The 14635-nt window shown below is 39.2% G+C and overlaps 1 protein-coding gene across 3 annotated transcripts in view; it reads right to left on the reverse strand.

Moving 5' to 3' along the window:
* Nucleotides 1-8666: 8666 nt before the first annotated feature.
* RAB11FIP2 (RAB11 family interacting protein 2) overlaps nucleotides 8667-14635 on the reverse strand; it is a 43903-nt gene continuing 37934 nt past the window's right edge. For 2 of the 3 annotated variants that reach the window (XR_011564303.1, XM_070780921.1), the window contains 2 exons: nucleotides 12810-13047; nucleotides 8667-9360 (listed from right to left, as the gene is read on the reverse strand). Coding sequence is in view for 2 of the 3 variants with exons in the window: in XM_070780921.1 (XP_070637022.1) it covers nucleotides 12820-13047 (228 nt within the window). In the remaining variant the exon portion in view is untranslated. Of the gene's footprint in view, nucleotides 13048-14635 lie in introns of all 3 variants that reach the window. The other variant, XM_070780920.1, reaches the window with a different exon arrangement.

Genomic DNA, 14635 nt, shown 5'->3' on the forward strand with positions numbered 1-14635 from the left:
GAGGGAGCCGGCACCAAAGGTGAGCAGCCATTTGGTTCTGTTGGGCTTGCATACAGATAAGCAGGGAGTGTACACAAGCAAACAAACAGCGAGAGTGGCTGATGACAAGCTCTTACTAAAGTCAGGGAAGGACTGAAGAAGTTGCTTCTTACATTTTGGTAGACTGCCTGTAATTTAAAATGAACATTTATTTCTGCCTGTTCCCAGTTTACACTGTCAAGGTTTTGGTAGTAATCATTTCTCCTCTAGATTCAACTTCCACTGCTTGTTAAAAACCCTTGCTTTTATTCATTTCAAAGGAGTTGGCTTCCTCAGGAGATAACATCACTGTTTATAACAGATATTCATAACAACCATATGGACCTTAAAAAATCATCTGATCACTCACTCAAAAAATATTTATTGAGTACCAACTAAACACCAGGCACTGTGCTACATCAATGTCAGGGCTACAAGGGCTAGAGAGGCTATATATTCTTTGTATATATTTTTTAAATTACTAGTAGACTTAAAAACATAGACAAATAAATGCACAAGACTGCGGATTGCTGGAGGTCAGCAAAGCTCAGATAGAGCACTTTGCATGCAGTAGAAGAAATGCCAGAAAAAAAAAATCATTCATATAATGTCTCATCCCACAAGAGGTTTGAGGTGATTTACAAAGATATATGAGCTTCCCTCCTAGCTCAGCTGGTAAAGAATCCACCTGCAATGAAAAAGACCCCAGTTCGATTCCTCAGTTGGGAAGATCCCCTGGAGAAGGGGTAGACTACCCATTCCAGTGTTCTTGGGCTTCCCTGGTGGTTCAGGCAGGAAAGAATCCGCCTGCAATGCGGGAGACCTGGGTTTGATCCCTGGGATGAGAAGACCCCCTGGAGGAAGGCACGGCAACCCACTTCAGTATTCTTGCCTGGAGAATCCCCATGGACAGAGGAGCCTGGTGGGCTGCAGCCCACAGGGTTAAAAGAGTTGGACACAACTGAGCAACTAAGCACAGCACAGAGATACATACAATTCAAAACGATGAAATAAATGAGTCAGTGCAAAGTAATATGGATATTAAAATAATAAAGGTGGGAATAAATTTACCATTTAGATACACTTTCTGAAATTCATTTAGTTACTCAGGAAAGCCAACCACTAGTGATTGCAAAATGGAAGAGAAATGTAGGTGAAGCCTATTTAACATGATTTCTTCTGCAAATAGGAAGAATTTAACGCACAGACAAATAAAAGGCATTTGTAAGATGATTGACTGTACTACATAATGGTCATGCTCAGCGAGAACACATGGAAAAGGTATTGTTATTGAAAGAACTGAAAATTATGCTCTTGTAAAGAAACACTCTTTTATGTGTGAACAGTTGTATTTTCTACTGCAGGACACAACATGCTTTTTAATTAAAGCATGCATCAAACTAAAAAAAATAAATTAAATGATTAGCCAGTCTGTGGAAATCAACAGAAGGGATAGTCCCAACCTACTTTAGATGGATAATAAATAATAAATACCTAGGTGTCTGAAATCATGTTGAAAAGAGTAAGGATCAGACAAAAGGTGGAAATAAGCTAGTATCTAAAAACAGTGAGTTCTATGCCATAGTTAATCAGAAATTAAGATGTGGTTGATTGCTGTGGTCTTCTTAAGGCTTTGACAATTGTGTCTGGGGGACACCCACGAGTGAGGTCACTCCTACTACTGTGACACCAAAAGATAACAGTCACTAAACAAAGAGAAGGTTTAATTTTGAGGACATCTGGTTTAGACATTAGAACACAAGAGTTGAAAGCAGAGAAGGCAGGGCTGAAGGGTGAGCACCAGGATTAAGATTTACCATTGGCAAGGCACTCCTGTGGCCTGGGGTGGGGGACTAAATTTTGTCCCATATAGATATCATTCTAGCACATTTTTGAGGCAAGCAGCAGCATGACAGGTGTCTAGGCTAGACAGTTCATCAGGTGGTGTGACCCTTAAATAACAAGCCTCCTGGAGTGAGCGAACCTCCTTAGAACCACTCCCGGCTAACAGGTGGGTTGACTAAGAATCCAGGTATCTACAGGCAGCTGAGTGGCTGAGAAAAGCTATCAATTTTTCACAAGCTCCCTTGCTCTGGGGAGACCCACCCATGGTGCCAACCTGCCCCCATCCTTCACCAATTCAGAGGAAAGAAACAAATAGCTTCAACCGGATTAAAGTTCCCTCCAGCACCCAGCTCACTGTTTCCAAGACTACCAAATTTAACCTGATGCTCCTCCCAAACCTGTCCTCCAGGGATGACCCCAAGACACCCAGGTTGTCCTCGTCATGGTTTCCCTCTCTGGTCCACTTCACAGAGCAGCCTGCTTGTCCTGGTTCCCACACGGCTGCCGCTGGTACTCTGCAGTAACTTCTCACACTTAGTGAAGGAAGCACAGAAGCACAATTCTAATCAGTACTAATGCCAATATTTTTATTTAAAATCTATTCACTTAAAGTCGAAGTGACATCTTAATGCCATTCAGCACTGATGAAAATGCCACTCAGCATTGATTCACTTGATGAAAGTGAAAGACGAGAGTGAAAAAGCTGGCTTAAAACTCAACATTCAGAAAACTAAGATCATGCCATCCGGTCCCATCACTTCATGGCAAATAGATGGGGAAACAGTGGAAACAGAGACAGACTTTATTTTCTTGGGCTTCAAAATCACTGCAGATGGTGACTGCAGTCATGAAATTAAAACATGCTTGCTCTTTGGAAGAAAAGCTATGACCAGGCTAGACAGCATATTAAAAAGCAGAGACATGGCCAACAAAGGTCCATCTAGTTAAAGCTATGGTTTTTCCAGTAGTCATGTATGGATGTGAGAGTTGGACTATAAACAAAGCTGAGCACTGAAGAATTGATGCTTTTGAACTGTGGTGTTGGAGAAGACTCTTGAGAGTGCCTTGGATTGCAAGGAGATCCAACCAGTCAATCCTGAAGGAAATCAGTCCTGAATATTCATTAGAAGGACTGATGCTGAAGCTGAAGCTCCAATACTTTGGCCACCTGATGAAAAGAACTGACTCATTGGAAAAGCAGAGAAGGCAATGGCACCCCACTCCAGTACTCTTGCCTGGAAAATCCCATGGATGGAGGAGCCTGGTAGGCTGCAGTCTATGGGGTCGCTAGGAGTCGGACATGACTGAGCGACTTCACTTTCGCTTTTCACTTTCATGCATTGGAGAAGGAAATGGCAACCCACTCCAGTGTTCTTGCCTGGAGAATCCCAGGGATGGGAGAGCCTGGTGGGCTGTCGTCTATGGGGTCGCACAGAGTCGGACACAACTGAAGCAACTTAGCGCAGCAGCACTGGAAAAGACTGTAATGCTGGGAAAGACTGAAGGCGGGAGGAGGGGATGACAGAGAATGAGATGGTTGGATTGCATTACTGACTCGATGGACATGAGTTTGAGCAAGCTCCAGGAGTTGCTGATGGACAGGAAAGCCTGGCATCCTGCAGTCCATGGGGTCGCAAAGAGTCAGACACAACCAAGCGACTGAACTGAGAACTGAGAATGCCAGTCAGCAAAGTAATTTGCCCAGAATAAGAAAAGAGCTTCATTTTTGTAAAGACTTACTGCTAAATTTCCGACATTTTTTTAAATTAAAATACAAGGATTGTCCTCACAAACTCTTCCTGAATATTTCATGTGTTTTCTGCTTTATTTGCTGTGCATATCTTCACAGTGTGTGTATTTTTAAGTACTCCTAACAGATGGCTTCAAGTGCTACATATTATATAGCATTAAGTGAAGAGCTTGGTAAACAAATGAGTCAAGGATTAAAATATTTTACAGCTTACAAATCATGAAAGATGTTCAATAACAGTATATTAATAAAAAAAATCTTTAAATGTAAACATAAAACATTCAATACCGCTATTAGATCGGTCAACTGTTTATGACGAATTATTTCTTAAAAGTGCTAGTCCTATACAGTTTCAGATTATAACCTAAATTAACCTGAGGTTGGCAACTAGTTTTCCTATGAGCCTGGCCTACTCCTGCTTTCTCCATCCAATTCCCCAAGCTTCTCTGCCATTTCCCCCTCATTAATGCCTCCTTCCTAACTGCTGCTGCTGCTGCTGCTGCTAAGTTGCTTCAGTCGTGTCTGACTCTGTGCGACCCCATAGATGGCAGCCCACCAGGCTCCCCCATCCCTGGGATTCTCCAGGCAAGAACACTGGAGTGGGTTGCCATTTCCTTCTCCAATGCATGAAAGTGAAAAGTGAAGTCGCTCAGTCGTGTCCGACTCTTCGCGACCCCATGGACTGCAGCCCACCAGACTCCTCCATCCATGGGATTTTCCAGGCAAGAGTACTGGAGTGGGGTGCCATCGCCTTCTCCGAACTAGGAAAGGAAATGAAATTCGTAAGTCAATTTGTAACCATTTGCCCAACTTTAGCAAAATTTTGCTGAAAGAAGTTGAAAGCGCAGGTTTAAGTTGAGAATTGAGAATAATCAGCTGTGATTTTAATGGCCTATGCTCTGTAGCTCCTTTTCTGCAAGAGACTAATCTAGTGGTTGGCACTAGTTTCCACTGAGGGTTTGTGTGATGATTGAAACAAAGACCAAAAAACCAGGTAACTTTTGCCAGTGTACAGATGTCTTTGAATCCATTTTACACTCTTAACTTTCTAGCCATTATTCCATCGAGGGATAAAAACCAATGAAATATTCTGCTACTGAATGTTTCTCTCTCGTGTGAAAGAAAGTGTTAGTCGCTCAGTCTTGTCCTACTTTTGAGACCTGGTTAACTGTAGCTCCCCCCAGGCTCCTCTGTCCATGAAATTCTCCAAGCAGGAATACTGAAGTGGGTAGATATTCCCTTCTCCAGGGGATCTTCCTGACCCAAGGATGAACCTGGGTCTCCAGCATTGCTGAAGCGACTTAGCAGCAGCAGCAGCAGCTCCAGCATTGCAGGCAGATTTACCACTGAGCCACCTGGGAAGCCCTCCTCTCTCACACTACCCTTATTTTAAATTGTTATTTTCAACCTAGTACGTAATGGTCTTTTCCTAATCATCCAACGTTTTCAGAATCTGATGCAAGATCTAACAAGACTCTTACATTTCATTCTCGATTTCCGCAGACATGAGAACTCGACTCAGTTTTGATTGTGAAAATAATGTAAGCTTTTTATGAACGATTTGACAAAATGATTATAACTAGCAAAGTTACAAAGTGCCTGTTAAATAAAACCTCTCACCTTCAGGTCACAAGTTGGCTTCACTTGCATCAAGGTTCACTGCCCAATTTCATACATACCTTCAAAAACGTTATTCTACTGCACTCCATATGTGGCTGCGTTCTGTTTCCTTTCTATGCTAATATTTTATACCTCACTTTTCCAGACGTCTGTGGGGCTGAGAAGGATGCCCTCCTGAATCAGCTTGGCCACCACATCAGAACAAAGGCAGGCACTCTGGCAGTTTCACATTAAGGCCTGTGTGCATTTTTGCCTTCCCCATCACAACAGCAAATCTTACTGCACAACAATCACTTAGAAGCATCAGCAGTATGAACTATGTATTCTGCATAATGTATTGTGCATATCTTATAAGCAGGCTATCTATGTTGTTTCGTCAGACAAGTTTCTTTAAAACACAAAATATTCACATCATCAAAAAACTAGGAAAAAAAAAACAGAAAACCAACCAAAACATGTTCATAAATAAATTCAGGACTGGCAAGGAAAGTTGCTTAAAGTTTCAAAAAAAAAAAAAAATCTCTAAAATATATTAAGGAAAAAGGGAGTGGGTCTCTATCTCCGTGGTACTCAGATTTGAATATGCATTGAACCACCTGCAGTTCTTGTTAATAGAGCTTTCTGGGTCCTGTCCCCAGAGTTTCTAATGAAGTGGGTCTGGAATTGGGCCTGAGACTCTACATTCTTCCAAGTTCCCAGGTGCTGCTGCCATTGCTGCTCTGGGAACTTTGAGAACTAGTGATCTCACCAACCACCTTTCCAGATCTGGTTGGCCAACTCCTTTAAAAGTACAGTAGAATTTTAAACGGCTGATGTACAAAATCAAAGAGACTATGGAATCAAGGACCACTGTATTTCAACAGAAAAATGTGTTTTACATCCCCAAATCACATCACACACACCACACTGACTTTAGACGACTGGAAGCTGTCACATACCATATGTGGTATGACCTTAACACAGGGCAGTATTATGTGCTAAACTGACCGCTGGGATACTTAGTTTTTACCAAAAGGCAAGACCATCATAAATGACACTGAAGAGTCATAGATACCACAAAGGGGCCTGTGTCAGCTCCTAGGTTAACATTCTGGAAGGCTCTAATCACCAGAGCAGCAGTCCGTGGACTGTCAGTCAGATTACCTGTACTGCCAGGCTCAAGGGCAGGTGTACCTAAGAAAGGCTTTTTCTTTATTGCTGTAAGAACATCTCACATGAGCTCTACCCTCTTAACAGATTCTACGTGCACAATACAGTATTGTTAACTGTAGGCACCATGCTCCACAGTGGATCTCTAGAACTGACTCATCTTACGTAACTGAAACTTGACAGTCCCTGCAAGCTACCTCCCGCCTCCCGCCTCCCGCCTCCCGCCCAAGTCTTGAGCTGTGGTTGCACATCACACGGGCCCCGCATGCCCCTTGGCCAAGTCAGGTTTTGATTAAACACAAGATCATCTGTGCGTGAAGTAAACAAGTACACTCTGCACTGTTCTGATGATTATGATAGTGGTACATCAGAAATAGGGATGCATTGGACTTCCCCAGAGATCCAGTGGTTTAGACTCTGTGCTTCTAATGCAGGGGGCACCAGTTCAATTCCAGGTAGGGGAACTAAGATTTCACTTGTGCTGGTGCAGTTAGAAATACTTCTTAATTAAAAAATAGAGATTCACTTACGAAGAGACTGTACTAGTGGCCTGCAGTTTTTTTTTAAGAACCAGTTACTAACATTTGGACATCATATTTCACATAAGAATGTGTATTGTCAGTCACTGAGACCATCAGGTTTAGCAACCCTGGCCTCACGTTCATTTCTGTCTGGCCACCATGAGCTGGGGCTGAGCAGTTCAGTTCTCCCACACCGCCACTATTCCCAGTAACACCCCCTTCTCCTGCCCCTGGCCTGCCTTCTCCTCCACCACATCTATCCGGCTCTATAAACATTTCAGTTTACCAGCCCTGCACCAAGGTTGTGGTATAAATGAAAAAGTTTGCTGGGAACTGTAAATAACCATAATCTCTGTCTCATGCACTTTTCTGTCATTCACCAGAGCATGAGAGAATGTGACATTGTAATAGTGACCATCTTTACTCCCCTCCAGTTTTTTTTTAATCATTTCCAAACTTTGGTTCTATTATTAAAAAAGTGGACCATATCTCACACTTAACAACACACCACTGAATACCTCTGAGACAGAATTAGATTTCATGCTTCCTAGTGACTTTTTAGTATGTCTAACAGATGATGAAACCCTTGAAATTTCAAGAATAAAATTTTAGGGGTATAAGAACAGAATCAAGCACTTCTAGTTCATGTAATTATAGGTATATAAGAATGTGGCTTGTAAACATTTGTACAATCATAAAAATGTGAAAATATGACTTCTGTGTTATCATGTAAAATCATTTAGGGGGAAATGTAGAATGCTGGGCATCCTACAAGCTTATTAGTTGAAAAGCTGAACAAAAACATTTCTGAGAGGCACTGCAATAGAGCAAACCTACATGGAAAATAACCACTTCAACAGAATAACAACTCTCTACTCCCAAATTACCCCAAATATCTGTCTCAGAAGACTAAGGAAAATAAATGTGAGTGCTAGGGACAGGCAGAAAGGGGAATGACCTGGAGAAATACTAGAGGAGGTGATGAGATATATTAAATGGACCTCTAAAACTGAGGACAGCTAGGGGTGAGGAAGGTATTCTGTCTGCAGAGAACCCCCTATTCCTTACCTTCACAACGACGACGTGTGGATCACGTCTCATCTAGAATACAACCACTCAACATACTGCCACACCCAGCATCATCCCACGCCCTTCGATTCCTGCTGCCCTTGGATGGCATTCCTGCTGCCTGGGATGGACAGGTGTCGTATACCTGCACTGCAGGCTGAGAAGGCTGGAAGTGGGCAGGAGTTAGTGGTCTTTACCAGGACCTAGACTAAAAACTGGTGAGAAATGCTACGGGACGGCCAACTGTAGTCTACTGTTGCGTTCCAGAAGTAGATATTGTTAATCATCTTCGATTTCCTCTGAAAGCTTGTACAGTCCTTACCTTAGAAGGCTGTTGTGAAGAATAATGAGATAATGCATAAAGAGAAGGCACTCCGTACAGGTCTCAGATTCTATACAAACACTCAAGATGTAATTTTCCACCAAATTGTTAAGTTCTGTCCCTGTGAGGGGATGATGTATTTATCTATGAAGGGCTGCTGAACAGTGTCCACGCTGAGGTATAAGCCACTCTCTCAATGACTTTCCAAAACCATTTTCATAGTGAAACGAGTCTGCAGGTATTATAGAATCCTTGCTGCGACACATCAAATGATAAGACATCCAAGTACTGCATTTTTAGAAGACAAGGAGGTCTCATGGACAAATGCATATTCATGCTGTTCTATCTACAATAAGAAATTATGACAACCAGATCAAGATTAAACACTTTTAATCAACTATAATAAACCAGTAATCATATATATTATATAAAAATTCTGATTCATGCATCAGATTACATAAATTACACAACTGTCACATTATGTAATGTTTACATACTTTTCAGTTTGTACCTGCAAAAATGTATACAAGTTATTAGAGCATTTTCCTTAGTAATTGTAATACTCCTCAGTTATAAATAATGCTAGTATCTTTCAAATACCTGCTAAATATATACATTTCTAGATCTGCAGCATTTTTTTGTACCTCAAAATACAAACCACCTAGAAGAGTTAAGATTATAAGCCCAATGTATCATTTGTTACAGACTTCAGTTCCATTATAAGAGTGGATTTTTTGACATGGAAAATAAATGAAATAAAATGTCAACTCTAGTTTAATGCTTGAAGAGCTTCTACACTTCTTATTAAATACATCAGAAAACCCTTCATATGCAGATTAATTAGTTAAGGTGCTACCTATTGCATATTAAATACTTCCAATGAGTGCATCTGGATTATTAAAGTTATAAATCTGTGAAAATGGGGGCTTTCGGTGTGGGCTGACAGACCCTTCCATCTACAATCATGAGCCAGCAGCACTGCGATCCTTCTCCTTTCACTTCAAAGAGATCGAGGAAATGAGCATGCTTCAAATTTCACTTACACACGCGAGGGACACCAACCGTATCTATAAGACATATGAGCACACAGACATCACAAAGTTTCACCTTGTTTTGCAAATCCAGGGTAGGCTGCTTTTTCTAAAAAGCTACAGAAGAAAATAAAAGCTCGAGGGTAACAATTAATAGATATATTAAAGGCAGCAATTTTTTTCTTTTTTTTTTTTTTGAGCTCTCTTTGCTGAAGAACAAGCACTCTTACGAGGGTGGAGGAGTTGGTGAAGGATGAGAAGAAAGCAAGTCTGTGACTAACGAGCTGAGTTTTACTTTAGGTTTCCATTCATGAAACCCCTTTAAATACAGGGCAACATTTTCACAGCTGGAAAATTACAACAAAATCTTCATTTGCTGTTAAAAGCAACAGACATAGTTATGTATAATCTATGGATATACATGAATACGTGTATTCATTCATGGGAGGATGGCAGAACTAGGCTCGATGCAGAATACAGCAGCAAAAAGCAATACTTAAAATTGAGTTGTGAATGGGGGACACATTATTTTATATACAATTCTAAGATTTACTCCCTGGTATTCAATAAATGAACTTGAAGCCTAAGTGGTAGGAGTGTATGTTCAATACTTTGAAGCTGAACTTTAGAATTTGGAAGGGAGCTGGTTGTATAACTACACTATTTAAAAAATATTAGCAGAGGCATTTTTAATTACATTAACAGAACTGTGTTAGCTTAAGACAGGTTTGAGACTATTACAAACACTGCAATTAAAAAAAGAATCCTCTTTTTTGTGGAATATTTTTGAGCATGTCTTTTTTAAGCATAAAAGCAGAAGTAATCTCTGTCTATAAGTCTATTGTGCTGTGCATTAATGAGTATATATGTTTTATTTCCATGTCTAAGTTACTAAAAAAACATACCATTTTAATACTTAAAAGTTACAGTTTGGAAAAATTAACCAATGTGATCTTTTGGCCTTTTTTCTACAATGCTAGAAATTAATACTACTCCACTTGCACTTCCACTCACAAACACAGGAAACACTGGCATGTTTACTCAGGAACTCATTTTTACTTTTCGTTTTTAGTTCATTATATTGACGAATTGATTATGAAAATACAGAGTAAGTCTGACTCTAGGTCATGAATGAAAGAAAGTTCATAAACATCAGAAAAGAATATTTCAGGCAGTGATAAATGCAGATTCAGTTTTCAATACAGTTCTTGTCTCAGAAAAAAAGATAAAAATATTGCAGTTATAGCCAAATCATTCACCAAGGATAAGTCTAATCCTTAACAGTTTTCACACAGGCCAAGATTCTCTCCTTAAAAATGAATTTCCTCATTAAAAAAATAGTAGTCCCTGAATCATACTTTTTCATGAGCTTTGTTTACATAAAACATATCCCCAGTACAACATTGGTATCGTGGGTCGTTCTATAGAAAGTAAATTTGGCCAAAGCATATTAAAATATCTGCAGATAATGTCATAATACTGAAAACACATGGATTCTAATACTTTTAAAAGTGTAAGAAGAGCCTCAATTATACTAAAACTAAGAATTGTGCAACATTTAACAAATGTTAACTAAAAATGGCACCATGTTAAAAAATAAGAACTACTAAGACCTCAAATGAGAAAATAAAATTTTACACCAGACCGTGAGGTTTACTACAGAAATTTAGAAGTGAAGGAAAAAGTTGGAAAGAGCTATTTTTCCTTCTCTTTTTCCTATTAAAAATTATTTTTTGTATTAACATTTGGGATTTTTTTTTTCAGAATTTCAAAATTTGTGCTCTCATAGGAAAACTAAAGCAATTCAGAAAAATACAAATAATAAGGAATTTTAGCTTATGAATATAAACCTGGCCAAGTATTATCTGATTCAAAATATTAAAACTGAGCAACAATTACATGTGCTTTGTTATTTAACTCTCAATGAAGTCTTAGTAGAGACAAATATTAGACAAAAATGTATTTGGTAAAAGATTGGGGAATACATGTCTCCGTGTATACAGGTGAACTTTTCATTGTAAATTTCCTTTAGAAGAAACAGATTTCAGTATTACACAGTATGTATTTCAGACTTTTAAAGTTAAAAAATGAGCAGCAGATGATTAGTAAAATTTTTATATCACTGTTTTTCACTTTAAAGACTAATTTTGTACAAATATATAAAGAAAATTCATGAAAGCGGTCAACATTTTGGGGGAGCAGACTTTAAAAAAAGTTGACATACAGTTTTGTGAAACTGATTTATTTTTAAAGGGTTTTAAGTATGTGGAACAGTATAAATTGTCATCCTAGTAAAGATCTGTTCTAAGAACTCACCCCTCCTTTAGTAAATCTTACTGTGGTTCAGAACCCAAATGCAACCATCTGTTCCATTATTTATGTAACTTGAAACCAAGCCTAATTCATCATTCCTAGAATTTGCTCATTGCTCTGGGTTATCAGGCATCAGAATGATCACCTACTCCCCCCCGAATTATCTTCAGATACAACTTCCTAATATTTCCTTTGATAGTATTTTAAAGACATTCAAAATCTCAACAAAACAAATCACATTTGCTTATCTTCTGCTTAAGGCTTAAACAAAGCTCAGATATTAAGACAAAAAACTAATTAAAAAAACTCATGCTGTTGTGAAGTTAATGAAGTTTCCTAAAATACATCATTCTTTAAAAAGGGACTTTGGGTCATTACTTTGGAAAAAGAGAAAGGATCTGATGGTAGAATAATATATAGTAGCAGCTTATTTTGAAACCAAGGTTCATATAGTCAAGAGTGATTTGAAGCAGCTTCTCTATAACAAACCATTTAGAGTATTAATAGCAATGCTGATTTGTTTTGCATCGACAGAGCACACATGTATTTCCAGATTAAGAAACCCTAATTGGTATCCTATAATTTTAGAGGCAACCAGTTGTTTTTAAATGTTCTAAAAACACACGTATATATGAGGTATATGCACGTATTTTACATACAAAGATACATGAACATCTAGATATTCATGTACACATATGTGTATATAAAATATGAAACCTTTTTTTTTAGTAGTGTTTATAATGATCAGTACTCCTGCAGCTAAATGTCTATAAATTGACTTCTGAGAAACCAACCACAGTTTCAATTTTGCTTTACGAGAAACCTGTTCCTGAGGAATACGTCATGTACTTCTGAAGATACTTCTAGGTCTAAGAGAGATTAGTGGGCCAGCACCAGCACCTAAGTGAATCCTAAGGAACGGCTTATTCACGAGAATCTGGCCCATTTTCACTTTAAAGGTTTAAATTATTGAGCTCACTTCAAAGGTCACTCTTGATAGTCCCTGCTAATATTTACAGGTGAAATCATTTTTCACAATGAAGGAGAGTACATAATGAAACCTGATAGCGTGGTCTCTTTTTCAGTACCAAGCTTTTCTATTTTTCGTCCTCTTTCTTCCTTCCTTTCTCCTTCCCTCCTCCCGCCCCTGCCCCCGATTATAAATGCAGTACCACTGGCTTGTTAAGTATTGGAGAATTTGCCAGCTTTCCTGGACGGCTCGTAGGGCACTCTGAGAATACTGGGCGTCTCCTCCATCACCCTGACCAGGAGGTTGTCGATGTAGTCCTCCAGCTCCCGGATGTGCGAGTCCTTCCTCCTCAGGAGCTCCTTGTGTTTCACCAGCTCCTGCAGTACCTCCTCGTAGGTCAGACTTCGATAGCCTGCAGTGGCGTCAAAGGGGTTGCTCTCCTAGAACAGGATGAAGACGGTCACTTCAATAGAGTATCAGGGGCAGATGATGAACTATTTTGAACTTCAACTTTTTTCAAACCCTCGTCCCTATCCTTGGCAAGAACCCGTGTGACAGTTCACAGCGTGTCTAGCCAGTTCTCCGGAGAAGGCAATGGTACCCACTCCAGGACTCTTGACTGGGAAATCCCATGGACGGAGGAGCCTGGTAGGTTGCAGTCCATGGGGTCTCGAAGAGTCAGACACGACTGAGCAACTTCACTTTCACTTTTCACTTTCATACACTGGGGAAGGAAATGGCAACCCACTCCAGTGTTCTTGCCTGGAGAATCCCAGGGACGGGGGAGCCTGGTGCGCTGCCGTCTATGGGGTCGCACAGAGTCGAACACGACCGAAGCGACTTATTAGCAGCCAGTTCTCAGGAAAGGACTAGAGCAGATGTACCCACGCCTTGATTACAACTCTAAATTCTTCTAAAACCATTTTTTACACTGTGTACAAATATCCTAGTGTTAATAAATGACCATATAATTTAAGATTAGATTAACAAATAAAATGTTCTATAATAAATATAATTTAAGAAGACGAAACCAAAAGATCTGTAGGAACCAACTGTAGGAAATATAAGAGGCTATTGAAAACTAGACCTTTGGACACTTAGTTCTCATGGAATTGCTTCCACCCAACTAGAGTTTAATGCTATGCCTTTGCCTCTTTATTGAAGATGGTTGTAAGAAACAGCATTATCAACTCTGCTTCAGATATTGGTTATGAAATGTGGCTGGTGTTCAGAACTACTATATACTATTATATAATGATATTATTATGTAATAATAGTATATAATAATAAATCCATGGGCAACCCTTGCAAGAAGCTCCATGGGATAACTACTATTTTAACTTATAGGCAAATAGACCTTTTCCTCCTCTGAGAAACTAGTTTATTTTTCTCCTCCCAGTACTAAAACCTGTATAATTTATTTCCCTTTTTGCCCTGGTTGTCAGGAAACTCAGAGTTCCACCCCTATCATGCTAACAAGATTAGTATATCTGCACTGTCTGCCACTTCACTTATTTTGTTTAATCTTATTCTGTTGGTGAAAATTCTTTTAACACAAAGGTAAAACATAAGCCAAAAAGGCACTGATTAATGTTTATTATAAAGCATCCTAATATTAATAGAAAGTATTTCTCAGGAATTTCATCCAAAAAGCACTGTATCATCATCTATTTAAAGTGTGTAATACTGAGATTTTTCATTATGCAAAATGTAAAGTAGCAATCTTTATGGCATTTTATATATACTTCTATCACTACATTCAATGACTGGAATTGGTGTTCATCACTTTCTTTCCAAACATTTCCTTTTGGCTTTAAAGAAAATACACTAAAATCCTGAGGAAATGGACCTTGCTCTTAAGGACTAACAGTATCTAATCTATTCAGTAGAGGACTGAGAACCAGGACCGATAAATATAGATAGGTCTTTTTTTTGTGTGTGGTCATAGAAATTAAATTTGTATTCATTTTTTAGGCTCTATTTTAATTTGCTATGCATCCAAGAGTTTTCATCAGTAAAGTCAAAGTG

Source organism: Bos indicus, chromosome 26, assembly GCF_029378745.1.
Source record: "Bos indicus isolate NIAB-ARS_2022 breed Sahiwal x Tharparkar chromosome 26, NIAB-ARS_B.indTharparkar_mat_pri_1.0, whole genome shotgun sequence".
NCBI lineage: Eukaryota > Metazoa > Chordata > Mammalia > Artiodactyla > Bovidae > Bos > Bos indicus.